The sequence below is a fragment of the Salmo salar genome, chromosome 13, assembly GCF_965601325.2.
Source record: "Salmo salar chromosome 13, fSalSal1, whole genome shotgun sequence".
Lineage (NCBI taxonomy): Eukaryota > Metazoa > Chordata > Actinopteri > Salmoniformes > Salmonidae > Salmo > Salmo salar.
In genome coordinates, this window is record NC_138303.1 from 81,927,612 (window position 1) to 81,944,179 (window position 16,568).

At 41.7% G+C, this 16,568-nt stretch overlaps 1 protein-coding gene across 4 annotated transcripts in view; it reads left to right on the forward strand.

Moving 5' to 3' along the window:
• Positions 1 to 16,568, forward strand: part of LOC106567946 (UV radiation resistance-associated gene protein) — a 171,609-nt gene that overhangs the window by 39,472 nt on the left and 115,569 nt on the right. For all 4 annotated transcript variants that reach the window (XM_014137860.3, XM_045692235.2, XM_014137861.3 and 1 more), the window contains one exon: positions 3,687 to 3,792. In XM_014137860.3, coding sequence (XP_013993335.3) covers positions 3,687 to 3,792 — 106 coding nt within the window. The remainder of the gene's footprint in view (positions 1 to 3,686; positions 3,793 to 16,568) is intronic.

The window sequence follows — 16,568 nt, forward strand, 5'->3', positions numbered from 1 at the left end:
CTTTGCTGTTGCTCGGCACTGATTGCAAGATTGGATTTGCTGGCCTGTTGTTCTATGTATAAACCATGGTAAATGTTTATTTGGAGATCATCAGTTGGGTAAATGAATCCATGAATGGTACAGGCCATCTGAGCCAGTGCTTTGGGGAGGCCACTCTGGAAGGAGTTACTACGTACTGGATGTGTATGAGGTTAGAAAGTCAATGCCATTTTGTATTTATTACAATGTTCATTGATTTTGCACCTCATAAATACATCAACCCTTACTTTTTTCCTCCTTTATTCTGCGAGACGCAGCATCGCAAACAACAATTTTTTAAAGATGGCTTCCAAGCAGCTGTCTGTTTAGGGCAAATGTTCCATTTGAAAGTTCAAAAACAGTGTTGTAATCAACATGCTTTTATCAGGCATTCACCCACCAGCTGATTTAGGGTTTTAAGCCAACAGATGTTATTATTTTCAGATGCCTATCGATCTTAAATCAAGGACTGAATGTCCTTTTGAAGCACATCTGAAATGCGTACTTATTTGAATTGTAACTCCAAGTAATCCCTAGTTGTCATTTTCACTAGTCCTGTTGTAGGGAAGTTGTTATCGTTCAGTGGGTTTTCTGGAGGGGTGTGTGCCAGCCTGGTGGTTGTACTGCCCCAGTGAGGGCATAGTTGCCTGGGACTTGTTCACCCCCCTCCCCCCTGTGGTCCAGGGGCCCTGGCCCTCCTAGCCTCAGACTGGTAGAGCTGATAAGGGTTTCAGACATGCGTGAAGGATTGGGGAGATAACAGCACTCACATAGGGGAAGTGGCCATATCAGATTCCTCCATCGCAATCACCTCGGACTGATAAAGCTGTCAAAATGGCTTTGCTCTGACGTTTTGTAGGACTATCTCCAACGGCTATCGTTGTCTTCCCAGGCAGGTTGAAATGGGAAGAAAAGTGAATGATTGTAGTAGAGGTTTTTTCCCTCCCTCCATTCTTAAAGTGTGAAATCATTAGAAGTTAGTGTCTGACCCCACTTACTGAAGATACAGGAGTGATGAATGATGGTCTGGGCTCCATCCTCCTACCACACACAGTAATATCCTGAGGTGTCTGAGGAACAGTGTTTTAATGAAAAAAACATGGAGGTGGCTGGAGGCACCCTAGATCTGTGGAAATATCTCAGAGCTGGATTAGTGTAAACCAATTTTATGGAGGGTCAGGCATAAAACCCACTAAAAGAGGCAGTTCCAGGAAGGCTCTGAGGGACTGCATACCTAAGCAAAACCCCTTTTCTCAACAGTCCCGTAAAGTTACTAAAATTCCCCACTTCCACTTCTTCCATGACCACAGGCCACATTCTCACTCTGCCATAACCACGTTCCCCACTGCAACCACTATGAACTCAACCACAAGTGGTTGTTGCATCATGAGAGGCGAGTGAATATAGTCCATGGACTAATACCCAGAGCTGCTGCTCACACATGGACCACATTCAAGCGCAAGCAGTGGGAAAGAGCTGCACCCGAGTAAACCCCCCCCCCCACCCTTCACCACCCCGACCCCAAAAGGCCCATGATGTATGTAGCCTAGATGACTTATTGGCAGACAACTAGCTGCCTTGTTCAGCATGGATAGAGGAATGGAGTTTTTAGCCTCACTGATTTAGCCAATTACCTAATTTGAGAAAATTGTGGAACGAATGCAACGGATATGGGATACGTGAGTGAAAAGAGGGACGTTTATCTGAAAAGGCTGTGGCTCCACGCCACCCTGCTTAATGTAACCTTTACTGAGAGAGAGAGAGAGAGAGAGAGAGAGAGAGAGGCAGGCAGGCATGTGTGGACCCAGGTGGTTGCAGTCACGTAGTGAAGAAAGATGTCCGTAGTCACAGAGACCAATTTTGTTAAATGTTTTTGATCAATTTTGAGATTGTGGTAAGTTGGGAAAGACCAAAAGGCTTCTTTTCAGATTTGTGCTCCGAAGTGAGGTGTTGAGAATATCTAAGAAAGAAGCATAGTGGGAATTTTAGAAGAAAGTTGTGGTTGAATATTCCCATTATGTTATAAGTACTAGAGGAAACCACCAGCCCTCAGTTTACCTGGACCCTGATGACAGTTTAAAAGGCCCCAGAAGTGGAGTATGAAAGATCGCAGAGTTTTGGCACCAGTACAGGATTATCCACAATCCTGGGCCCTTAAAATACTCATTGTGGCTTCCACCAAGTCCACTGATTCAGCCAAAAGCTGAAGAACTCTGCACTGGTTGTGGCGCATTGATTGACTGAAGACTATGCATAGTGGTTTGGAGCGGGAATCTGCCTTAGCATTATCTCGGTTAAATGCTGCGATATTACTATTAAACACAGGCCAGGCGTCACGTTCTTAGATCATCCTCAGGGTTCACTAGTAGCGAACAACAGACAGAAGGAGGGATTGTAGGATGGAGATGTGAGGAACAGCCTGCTTCAGAAAGAGGTGGAATGATGTGACTGGAAGAATTGTGGGTTGGAAAGTTGGGACAGGGGGGCTGAAAGATAACCGCATCTCTCCATCGGGAGCCCCCAGACCAGATGGTAGAACCATTCATACTGTAGATGAGAGAGAATGGGTCAGAAACTACCAGCCACACTGCCACATCTAACGCTTACCTCCTGTTGAGCGTGTCTGTAAATTAGACAAAACAAGGATGATCTCGAGTCTCTCTGACAATATTATTGCTAATGGCTGCCCTCCTGCGTGTGAGGAGGACCCTCATATCTCAGCCTGGTGTGATGGTTGTCTGTTCCTATTAGACGTGTCCCTGGGGCAGCTCTGTTGTGGGGAGCAGCTCAGTCTCCCTCTCTCACTCACTCCCCATGAGGCCTGGAGCTGTTGAAAGCATACTTGGAGAGTTAATCAAGTCTGTGATTGATAGCTGCAATAACGTTCATTGTTGTCTTTTGGCATTGTTGTTATTGTTCCCTCTCCAGAGAGGACAATGAATGAATGACTTCAGTACCCAAAAGTTTTGGGAATGTCTTCAGTGTTTGTGGTGAGGGTTTATTAAATGGCCCGTTGAGGTTTCTCTCAGTGGTCTGGATTTAGTATCTTTAGGTCCATAGGGCAACATTGAAGCCTTAAATTGTGGTTAGATATATTAGAAAATAAGTGACTAAAATACTGGTGGGTTATTTGTGGTTCTTGGGTATTTGAGAACCTGATATGTCCCCTGAATCTATAGGACTACATCTTAAGAGTCATTTTAATGAGCTTTGTTCTTTCGACGTTCTCAAAGCCTGCTTTGTCCTTTGTTCATTTGGAACTTTCATTAACTTTTGAGACATTTGGAGACAACACAGCACAACAATATAGATTAAACCCCAGTAAATTAGGAAAAGAAACAATGAGGGGAAACAAACTCTCGCCACAAATTAAGAACACACATGTGGTCCATCATAACTCATACCTCCTCCCTCTGTCCTCCAAACAAACCTATATAACATTAACAAATAGCGCAGCTAAAAAGATGGCTGACATTACGCTGTCCGGAGAGGAGAGTCTGACCTCTGTTCGTCTGTATAGTTATTTATTTACTCTCCTGCAGTTGCAATGTAAATCTGTCAGCATCACATATAAGCATCCTCTATTATACAGTACATGTCTGTTGAGTTCCTGTGGTAGAGAGCCTTTTGATTAATATCCTGATGTTCTTCATCCCTATACTTTCTAGGCTCCACACAGCACAGAGAGCCATCAAGCAGACCCAGGTGACGGTGCAGAAGATCGGGAAGGAGATTGAGGAGAAGCTGAGGACGACAGCGGCCTGCAACGAGCGGGTGAGTCAGCCAGCCACATACTGATCTCTGCTCATCCACAACTCATCCTCTTGCAAACCCATTATCTATGTTGTGCCAATATAATGTGCTTATGTGCTTACTATAATGATCGGTTTGTCAGATTAGACTTGGCTATGAGAACTGATGTCATTGTTATTTTTTATTTGACCAAAGATGATTATGCTCGTCCAGATAAGCAGCACTAGCAGCTACTCCTGTAGTCAGCCGAAACAACCACCTGGGATCATCCAGCAAGAATAATCTATGGACAGCACCAAGCTAGCACTAAGGCTAAATGCTCAGCACATTGTAGATAGTGATTTACACAGATCCTTATAAATATGTAATTAGACCCTCAGGCTTTTATCATATCTATTTGGACAGATTAAGCTGTCACCCTCTATCGCCCTCAAACTCAACTCTGGACAGGGTTGGGGAGTAACGGATTACATGTAATCTGTTACATGTGACGGATAAATGTAGTGATCAGATACATTTGAAAAACTAGATGATTACTTCTTGGATGATTTTTAAATTCATAAAGGATGTTTTGTGCCCAAAAATATTTAACACCTTTCTGCTTTCTCACTGACATTAACATCAGCATTGAAAAAAGGCGCAGGTTTAAGTTTGTTCCACCTGAGCGAGTCTGATTACAAGTCAGAGACCACTATGATGACACACCAGATGCGTTTGATGGATTGCGGGAAAAAAAGCAGGAATAGGCTTTTGTAGTCCAAGCTAAGTCTTCCAAAGATAATGCTGTCGGCATTATCCAACTTGAATAAACACTTGGAGGTAAGGATGACAGCAGTGGTGTAGCCTACGGGTAATACGGATATCACTTATTATTGATATCTAGGCTGCATAGCGCATTGATGTGATTCACACTGCTGCTCTCTCATTTAGCTATTTGCGCCTTATGCATTGTAGGTTTTTTGAATGTGGATGGCTGTTCACAAATGTATATGTGTTTTTTACCCCAATAATGGTTTAATTGAAGAAGTTTAAGCTGCCTATCAATCATTGTTTTGGCGACCAGGGGTATATTCATTAAGGAAACCGTTTACTGTTTAAGAACCAAATGGAAGCAAACAGAGTAAAACGGGAGTTTCTCTTGGACAAATTCAGGTAGAACTCTCTCCGTTTGCTTCCGTTTGCTTCCGTTTAAGAAAGGTTTTGCAACAGAATCGGCATAATGAGTATGCCCCAGTGGTCAGCTAGTATAAAATGTGCTCTTGCAACTAGAGGTCGACCGATTATTGGGGGACCAAAAAAGGCCGATACCGATTAATCGGACGATATATATATATATATATATATATATATATATATATATATTATTTATTTATTTATTTGTAATAATGACAATTACAACAATACTGAATGAACAATGAACACTTTTATTTTAACTTAATATAATACATAAATAAAATCTATTTAGTCTCAAATAAATAATGAAACATGTTCAATTTGGTTTAAATAATGCAAAAACAAAGTTTTGGAGAAGAAAGTAAAAGTGCAATATGTGCCATGTAAAAAAAGCTAACATTGGTGGTTCCTTTTAACATGAGTCTTCAATATTCCCAGGTAAGAAGTTTTAGGTTGTAGTTATTATAGGACTATTTCTCTCTACCATTTGTATTTCATATACCTTTGACTATTGGATGTTATAATAGGTACTTTATTATTGCCAGCCTAATCTCGGGAGTTGATAGGCTTGAAGTCATAAACAGCGCAATGCTTGAAGCATTGTGAAGAGCTGCTGGCAAATGCAGTAAAGTGCTGTTTGAATGAATGCTTACGAGCCTGCTGCTGCCTTGCACCGCTCAGTCAGACTGCTCTATCAAATCATAGACTTAATTATAATATAATAACACACAGAAATATGAGCCTTAGATCATTAATGTGGTCAAATCCGGAAACTATCATTTCGAAAACCAAACATTTATTCTTTATGTGAAATACAGAACCGTCCCGTATTTTATCTAACGGGTGGCATCCATAAGTCTAAATATTGCTGTTACATTGCACAACCTTCAATGTTATGTCATAATTACGTAAAATTCTGGCAAATTAGTTCGCAATGAGCCAGGCGGCCCAAAATGTTGCATATACCCTGACTCTGCGTGCAATGAACGCAAGTGAAGTGACACAATTTCCCTAGTTTAATATTGCCTGCTAACATGAATTTCTTTTAAATATGCAGGTTTAAAAACATTTACTTCTGTGTATTGACCTCTTACTTCTAGGCGTTCCGCCAGCGGAACCCCGTTCCGCCAGCGGAACCCCTAGCCAACAGCCAATGGAATCGCATGGCGCGAAATACAAAAACCCCAAAAAATCCTATAATTTCTATTTTTCAAACATACAACTATTTTACACCATTTGAAGGATAAACCTCTCCTGAATCCAACCACGTCGTCCGATTTCAAATAGGCTTTACAGCGAAAGCAAAACATTAGATTGTTAGGAGAGTACATAGACCAAAATAACCACACAGCCATTTTCCAAGCAAGCATATATGTCAATAAAACACAGCTAAATGAAGCACTAACCTTTGATGATCTTCATCAGATGACACTCCTAGGACATTATGTTATACAATACATTTATGTTTTGTTCAATCAAGTTCATATTTATATCCAAAAACAGCTTTTTACATTGGTGCGTGATGTTCAGAAAATGTATTCCCACCAAAAACTTCCGGTGAATTTACAAAAATACTCATCATAAACGTTGACAAAATACATAATTATTTTAAGAATTATAGATACAGAACTCCTTTATGCAATCGCTGTGTCAGATTTTAAAATAGCTTTTCGGCGAAAGCACAATTTTCAATATTCTGAGTACATAGCTCGCCATCACGGTGAGCTATTCAGACACCCGCCAAGTTCGGGGCAACCTAAACTCAGAATTAGTATTAGAAATATTGTATTACCTTTGCTGATCTTCGTCAGAATGCACTCCCAGGACTGCTACTTCCACAAGAAAAGTTGTTTTTGTTCAAAATAATCCATAGTTATGTCCAAATACCTCCGTTTTGTTCGTGCATTCAAGTCTGTATCCAAACGGTAACGCGCGAGTGCAATTCGAGACACAAAAAGTCTAAATGTTCCATTACCGTACTTAGAAGCATGTCAAACGCTGTTTAAAATCAATTTTTATGGTATTTTTAAATTAAAATTGCGATAATATTCCAACCGGACAATAGAAAAAGAATAAACCAATCCCTTTGTCCTCAGGCAGACCACTCAGTAACTGAGCTCCTATACTCTGCCCAGAGACAGAAGGCTCAATCCACTTTCTGAAGGCTTTAGACAGCCAATGGAAGCCTTAAAAAGTGCAACGTAACAGCACAGATACTGTAGTTTTGATAGAGAATCAAAAGAAGAACTACAATTCTGACTTTCCACTTCCTGCTTGGAATGTTCTCAGGTTTTTGCCTGCCATATGAGTTCTGTTATACTCACAGACACCATTCAAACAGTTCTAGAAACTTCAGAGTGTTTTCTATCCAAATATACTATTAATATGCATATTCTCGTTTCTGGGCAAGAGTAGTAACCAGTTTAAATCGGGTACGTTTTTTCATCTGGCCGTGAAAATACTGCCCCCTATCCATATCAGGATAAGAAAGGCATTGATGTTTATGGTTAGGTACATTCGTACAACGATTGTGCTTTTTTCGCAAATGCGCTTTTGTTAAATTGGTGAAGTTGGCTGTCTTTTGTTAGGAAGAAATGGTCTTCACACAGTTCACAATGAGCCAGGATGCCCAAACTGCTGCATATACCCTGACTCTGCTTGCACAGAACGCAAGACAAGTGACACAATTTCCCTAGTTAAAATAAATTCATTTTAGCAGGCAATATTAACTAAATATGCAGGTTTAAAAATATATACTGTGTATTGATTTTAACCTCTATGGGCTAGGTGGGACGCTAGCGTCCCCCCCGTGGTGCACTCCATCAACAGCAGGTGCATTTCAAGAGCGGCAAATTTGAAACCAAATAAATGTCAAAATTCAAATTTTTCAAACATACAACTATCTTACACCCTTTGAAAGATAAACATCTCCTTAATCTAACCACGTTGTCCGATTTTCAAAAAGGTTTTACGGCGAAAGCATAAAGTTAGATTATGTTAGGAGAGTACATTGACAATAGCTGTGTGTAATGTTTTGTCAATTCAAAGACAGGGTCACCAAAACCATAAAACCAGCTAAAATGATGCACTAACCTTTTACAATCTCCATCAGATGACACTCCTAGGACATTATGTTAGACAATGCATGCATTTTTAGTTATATCAAGTTCATATTTATATCCAAAAACAGCGTTTTACTATGGCATTGATGTTGAGGAAATCGTTTCCCTCCAATAACCGGCAGTCAAGTCAGCACCACAAATTAAATAATTAAAATTAGAAAACATTGGTAAAATATTATATTGTCATTTAAAGAATTATAGATTTACATCTCTTGAACGCAATCAACTTGCCAGATTTAAAAATAACCTTACTGGGAAATCACACTTTGCAATAATCTGAGCACTGCGCCCAGAAAAATACGCGTTGCGATACAGACTAGCCGCCATGTTGGGGAGATCTAAAATCGAAAATACTATGTAAATAATCCATTACCTTTGATTCTCTTCATCAGATGTCACTTCCAGGTATCACAGGTCCATAACGAATGTAGTTTTGTTCAAAAAAGCTCATCATTTATGTCCAAAAATCTCCGTCTTGTTAGCACATGATCTAAGCCCGCCGGACTTCACTTCATGAACGAGGGGAAAAAATATATTTACGTTCGTTCAAACATGTCAAACGTTGTATAGCATAAATCATTAGGGCCTTTTTTAACCAGAACATGAATAATATTCAAGGTGGACGAATGCATTCTCTTTTATAACGTATTGGAACGAGGGTACCCAACATGAACTCGCGCGCCAGAGTCTAATCGGCCATCACCGTTCCATGGCTCTTGTTCGGTCAGATCTCACAGTAAAAGACTCAAAACACATTGTAAAGGCTGGTGACATCTAGTGGAAGCAATAGGAAGTGCCAAAACATTAATCAACCCCTGTGTGTTTCAATGGCATAGGCTTAAAGGTAATTCAACACATCAGGTATCCACTTCCTGTCAGAAAATGTCTCAGGGTTTTGCCTGCCAAATGAGTTCTGTTATACTCACAGACACCATTCAAACTGTTTTAGAAACTTTAGGGTATTTTCTATCCATATATAATAAGTATATGCATATTCTAGTTACTGGGTAGGATTAGTAACCAGATTAAATCGGGTACGTTTTTTTATCCAGCCGTGAAAATACTGCCCCCTAGCCCCAACAGGTTAAGAAAGGCATTGATGTTTATGGTTAGCTACACATTGGTGCAACGACAGTGCTTTTTTCGTGAATGCGCTTGTTAAATCACCTGTTTGGCGAAGTAGGCTGTGATTCAATGATAAATTAACAGGCACCGCATCGATTATATGCAACGCAGGACACGTTAGATAACTACACATGGTTGATGATATTACTAGTTTAACTAGTGATTATTTTAAGATTGATTGTTTTTTAGAATATAAGTTTAATGCTAGCTAGCACCTTACCTTGGCTCCTTGCTGCACTCGCATAACAGGTAGTCAGCCTGCCACGCAGTCTCCTCGTGAAGTGCAATGTAATCGGCCATGATCAGTGTCCAAAAATGCCGATTACCGATTGTTTTGAAAACTTGAAATCGGCCCTAATTAATCAGCCATTCCGATTAATCGGTCGACCTCTACTTGCAACAGCGACATAGTGCGGCCTGTGGAATTAAAGTTTCAGCGAGTTTCTCCCTTCTAAACTCACCCATGGTATTGTGCTCCATACTGTCAAAAACAAGTTTCATTTAAGAAGACCATGAATGGGGCTTTTATTACTCAAAAACGGACACATACTCAAACCCACACACTTTTTATAGACTTAGACAGCTGCAAATTATCAACATATCAAAGTGTCACCAACAAATGTAAACAATAGGCAATTAGCAAATGCACTATATGGGGTTAATTTTCCAAATGCAAATAGCGCTTTTCGGTAGTGTTCGAAGCATGCCATGACAACAAAATCATCAACAACAGAGTAGGTTAATTAGTTCTTAGTTTGGGGCTGATGCTCAGGTAAAACAATTTGGCTAATCTATATTTCCCAAGTCCTAATCTTGAAGATCAGGTGTTATTAAATTAATTGGAATGGCTGGTAAGATGTAAAGATAATCATATTATTATCTGTAGTAGAAAGCAATGGGTTATAGCAGACCTACATCACCAACCCATAAAGTAAAATGCAACATCCAAACTCTAACATTGATTTATCCTGCAATGGATGTTGTTCAATTGGTAATATTCATTTTTGCCTTCTTCTAATGCCTCTTAAGCAGGTTGACATTGGCGATATTGTTAAAATTAATGAAAACAAAAATGAGCTTTTTGGTCTTAATTGAAGGTTAGGGTTAGGCATTAGGGGTTAGCAGTGTGGTTAACGTTAGGGTTAAGGTTAGGTTTACGTTTAAAACCAGATTTTATGACTTTGTGGCTGTAATCCAATTACCTTACTGAGTTTGGGTAATCCAAAAGTTACGTTACTGAGTTTGGGTAATCCAAAAGTTACGTTACTGATTTACAATTTTGGACCGGTAACTAGTAACTGTAATGGATACATTTAGAAAGTAACCTACCCAACCCTGACTCTAGACTTCTAAACACATGCCACTGCATTTTTTGTATCGTTCCCCTCTAATCAGGGACTGATTTAGACGGGTGCAATTAATAATCAGGAAGAACAGAAAACCAGCAGGCTCTGGACCTCATAGGGTAAGAGTTGAATACCCCTGCATATCGCATTGGGAAATTTTAACAAAAAAAAGTGTAACTTTATTTCCACCCTCAAGTCAAATCAAAACCAATAAAAAGAAAGCATATTTAAAAATGTTGGAATTGGCTTCCAAACAGCTGTGAAAACGGAGCGGTAATCCTAGGTTTTAAACGTTGTGTTTATTGTAAACGTACACTTCAAAAGCTCCTGTTAAAAAAGCCCTGGGGCTCTGACACTTTCATGTTTTGGGGCTCAAGGTATAGGCTACACTGTTAAGTTAAAAGCTGATTTTTGCACATAAGATTTAGTCGCCCTCCCCGCTTTCCTCCACAGCTTTCTTTACTGTGTGTGTGCGTCTGTGTTCCTACAGTGCCTTCAGAAGGTATTCACACCCACTGACTTTTTCCACATTTTGTTTTGTTACAGCCAGAATTTAAAATGGATTAAATTGAGATTGTTGTCACTGGCCTACACATAATACCCTATAATGTCAGTGGAGTTTTTGAAAAATGTAACAAATTCATTAAAAATGAAAGCTGAAATGTCTTGAGTCAATAAGTAGTCAACCACTTTTGTTATGGCAAGCCTAAATAAGTTCAGGAGTAAAAATGTGCTTAACAAGTCACATAATAAGTTGTGTGTGCATGTGCAATAATTGTGTTAAATGTGATTTTTGAATGACTACCTCATCTCTGTACCCCACAGATACAATTTCAAACACACATTGAACCACAAAGACCAGGGAGGTTTTCCAATGCCTCGCAAAGAAGGGTGCCTATTTGTAGATGGGTAACAATAAATAAAAAAGAATATCCCTTTGAGCAATGTGGAATTATTAATTACACTTTGGATGGTGTATCAATACACTCAGTCACTACAAAGATACAGGCGTCCTTCCCAACTCAGTTGCCTTAGAGGAAGGAAACCGCTCAGGGATTTCACAATGAGGCCAATGGTGTCTTTAACACAGTTACAGAGTTTAATGGCTGCGATAGGAGAAAACTGAAAATGGCTCAACAACATTGTAGTTACTCCACAATACTAAGCCACTTAACAGAGTGAAAAGGAAGCCTGTACAGAATAAAACAAATATTCCAAAACATGCATCCTGTTTGCAGCAAGGCACTAAAGTAGTACTGCAAAGAAATTAACTGGATGTCCTGAATACAAAGTGTTATCTTTGGGGCAAATCCAATGCAACACATTACTGAGTACCACTCTCCATATTGTAAAGCATAGTGGTGGCTGCATGATGTTATGGGTATGCTTGTAATTGTAAATTTTTTCAGGGGTATTTCATGTTAAAAAAACAAAACAATTTGACAGAGCTTGAATAATTTTTAACAGAATAATTGGCAAATATTGTACAATCACTGCCAAATGTGATTCTACCATGTATTGACTCAGGAGTGGGAATACTTATGTAAATGGGATATTTCTGTTTTTCATTTTCAATTAATGTGCAAACATTTCTAAGAATATGTTTTCACTTTGTCATTATGGGGTATTGTGTGTAGAAGGGTGAGAAAAAAAAATATTGAATCCATTTTGAATTCAGGCTGTAACACAACAAAATGGAATAAGTCAAGGGTATTTATGAATACTTTCTGAAGGCACTGTATGTGTGAGTGTATGAGTGTATTTGACTATGAATGTGTGTGCTCATGTATTCGTGTGTGTTCAGACACCCTGTCTGTAGGATATGAGTGTAGAGGCAGTCAGAGGAGACTGCTCCAACAGTTTCTTGTTGTTGTTCACCTACACACCTCAGTTAGTTGTCCCCTTCTCTCTCTCAGCCTGTTGCTATCTGAGTGCTGTGTTCTTTAACACTGAACTAAACTGACTACTTACTAGCACCTCAGTCAATCAGATGATGAAGCACACACACACACACACACACACACACACACACACACACACACACACACACACACACACACACACACACACACACTACAGCACAATGTTCCCATTGAAAAGGCCTTTTGGCTGATACTTCCCCTCAATGAGACATTCCAAAGCTTTTTAGAGTTCACCTCAGCTAATAAATGATGTTCTATCTCCTTTAGATCAGCCACCGCTGCTCTCTCTGTGTACTGTAGCTGAGACAGATCCTTTTAAAATGATCCCACTGAGTTATTGGTTTTGAAAGAGGGGAGCATTGTGTGTGTCTTACTCTGGGTCTCCCTCTCTGTTTATGAGTGCTCTCCCTGTTAGTATCTCTCTCTCCCTCAGTCTGCCCACCCCACCTCACGTCTGTGTGGGATCAAAGGGTGTGGAGTGGAGCCCAGCACCACGGCCCAGCGTGGCCCTTTCACCCTCTCACCCACACTCTGCCATTGATCTCCAGGGTTACGGCCAGGTTATGCCTCTGTCGCTGTTGACTCAGCTGACCAACTGGCTGTTTGATGTCCGGGGACCTTCAGACAGGCAATACACAGCGCTGTGGCTGTAAGGCACACACACACACATACACACACGCACAGACACACCCACGCATGCATGCACGCAAACACACGCACCCGCGCAAGCACTACGTACATCACACACTGGCCACAGCCTACCTGTCAACTCTGGCATTTGGCAAAAGGCTAGAGGAGGGCGGTAGTTGGTGGTGGTTAACACGCGAGCTGCAGCATTCCTGCACTACATATGGGCTCTGACACTCCGGGAGATGGGGGCTCTATCTAGCCTGTCTGAGTGACTGACACCCTCTGTTTTCCTAAAAAAGCCTCAGAAGACCTTGATAAGAGGCGTATCAGCATTTACTGACCCTGCTGCGATCGCCATCTGTGTGTGTCCGTCCGTGTGCGTGCCTGCATTTGTGCCTGCGTGCGTGTTCATGCCTGCCTGTGTGTGTGTGTTGATACCACACACAGCTGCAGGCAACTGGCAAAATAAATGCTCTCTCTAAATAACAAGGTTAAAATTCCTGGTGGGTCAGAGGATGGAAGAATGCAGGACTGACTGGGATGATCATATCAAGCAGCCAGACTGGAAGAGGAGGGAGATGCTCAGTCAGCTTACTCTCTCTCTGGTCTTCATTAGCCTCCTTGGCGGTGGATTATGATACTGATCAGAGGAATCAAAATGGGTTTGAGTTGGAGGACAAGCTCTATCTCTCCATCCATCCTTCCATCCCTCTTTCTCCTCTAATCTTTCCAACTTTTTGCCCTGCGAAAGAGCAAGCGCTGTTCTTCATTTGGGGGGGGGGGGTAGTACATCCAGGGCTGGAGGGGGCCTCCCAACAGGCCTTAAGTGAACCCCAGATAGAGTGAGATGTTAGGGGATGGTGTTGGGGCCTGATAGGGAGGCACCCTGTGGTGGCTGGAGATGTTGACTAATGACTTGCATATACTACTGGCTCTATCCAGGTATACCCAGGCGACGGGGCATGTGGTGAGCTAGATGTCATCTGGTGTTGATGCTAGCCCTGTGTGTGTGACCCTGCACCACCTTCTCCCCACCCCTAAAGGCTGCTATGCTGATGCTGTACTATTTCTGACATGGTAGCACATTTATCTTGTCACCCCCACACTAGTTTGAGAACCTCCAGTCCTCGCGTCTCTCATGATCATTTCTCATAATGCCCCTTCCTCCCCCTCTCCAAGCGAGACCATTTGGAAGCCATCTGGACACACACACACCTAAACACACAGCTCAGCTTCTCTCCTACTGCTCTGACAGTCTGAAGTGTTTGATATGGTGATAAACTGTGACTTCAGGCTGTGTGGTGAATACCACAGCAGGATTCAGTCTCTCTGTCCACTCCGATGTAATCAGAATCTAATGTTTCACTGGCGCAGCCCCCTCCGTCACCCCTGTGCCCCGCAGTCCCATGATCAATCTACAGCCAGCTGTCTGCCAGGGAAGAGAAGTGTTTAGTTCAGTTTAGCACTCATCATGGACTCATCGTCATCTACCTGGCCTGGCATGGCCTTGGATAGTTAGGACTGCAATATAATGGCTAACTCTACCCCACCCCCCCCCCCCCACCAACTCCATTGGCTCGTCTGAATAGGTGATGTTGGTGCTCTCTCATCTTCTCCTCGTACAGTACATGTTTGCCAAAACATGGATAACCTTTGTTTAACCAGCCAAATAGCTGCTATTAGCAAAAATGTGTTTTGAATTCCCTTTTTCAGATAATAGGCTATGTTAGTGTTTACACTTCCTCTTCCAATTACAATGTAGGGAGGTCAAAATAATGAAAACTATCTACCAAATCAAATCATTTAAAATGTTGATTACTTCCCCCTGCAATTATTATTAATTTAATGACAAGACAAGACGTGTGAACATATGATGGGGGTCCGTGGGTCTCCGGTTTGCCTGGGTGGAGGTCCATGGGCAAAAAAAGGTTGAAGACCCCTGGTCTGAGAGAAAAGGTTGAAGACCCCTGGTCTGAGAGAAAAGGTTGAAGACCCCTGGTCTGAGAGAAAAGGTTGAAGACCCCTGGTCTGAGAGAAAAGGTTGAAGACCCCTGGTCTGAGAGAAAAGGTTGAAGACCCCTGGTCTGAGAGAAAAGGTTGAAGACCCCTGGTCTGAGAGAAAAGGTTGAAGTCTGAGAGAAAAGGTTGAAGACCCCTGGTCTGAGAGAAAAGGTTGAAGACCCCTGGTCTGAGAGAAAAGGTTGAAGACCCCTGGTCTGAGAGAAAAGGTTGAAGACCCCTGGTCTGAGAGAAAAGGGCAGAAGACCCCTGGTCTGAGAGAAAAGGGCAGAAGACCCCTGGTCTGAGAGAAAAGGGCAGAAGACCCCTGGTCTGAGAGAAAAGGGCAGAAGACCCCTGGTCTGAGAGAAAAGGTTGAAGACCCCTGGTCTGAGAGAAAAGGTTGAAGACCCCTGGTCTGAGAGAAAAGGTTGAAGACCCCTGGTCTGAGAGAAAAGGGCAGAAGACCCCTGGTCCGAGAGAAAAGGGCAGAAGTGAGGAAGGTCCAGTCAAGACAAGGCAGCTAAAGGCCCGGCCTCGCCTCTCCTGGCTGTAGTGAGCCCCGCTCCAGGCCTTAGAGGGTTCAGCCACAATGTCAGTCCCAGAATAAACCCGTCACAAAGCCCACCCACTTCTATCAGATAACACTGCTACATAACACACTGGTCCTTTACGCCAGTTAGTGCGGTGTTCTCTCTCTCGCTTGGCAGTGACCTCAAACCCATTCACGTCCTTGAACTACAAATTCCATATGGTGTAATTGCATGACATTGGTGTCAACATAGTAGGTTAGTCCAAGTGTCAACACAGGCCACATTGAAGATTTTAAGATTGACACTGGAAGTATGATAGATAATGACAATCTAAGTTGGGATTTTGAGAAAATGCATGAATTGTTTTCTAAATGTGATCGACCGCCTTGGTTCTGTCTTATGTAGCAAAATTTGAAAGTGTTTTTTTTTTTTTACATTGGATAAAGAGGTACAAAATGGTATATAATACACTGAATTTGAGGAACAACTGGAAAGTAATTCTACTTTGAAAGTTGATCAATTTGTAACCTCACTTTTTAGAAAATGGCCTTTGAATGTTTTGGTACCTACTGGAGAGCTCTTCTTTGTCTACACCCATTCCGCATCGTTCACACCCTCTTAAGCTTTAGCCCCACCCATCTCTTTAAGAGTTTATCTGAGCATTCTGTCTAAACAACAACAGTCAAGCACCCAAGCAAACTGGTTAACGTTGGCAAGCTTGCTAGCTACTTCCAGACACAAATGAGAGAACAGCTCACTGACCATTTTCTCGCCCTAGCAGAGCTGATTAGGCTGTTTTTATGTTATCCCGAGTGTTGGTGACTGCAACTGTGCTGCTGCCAACAATTTACGTATTTTTTTGGCAACGTTTACTGACACCGGCCATATTCAGCGGGTGTTGAGCGTTAATTTGTCAGTTACTCTGCGCTCTGGCACACTCAGACGAGA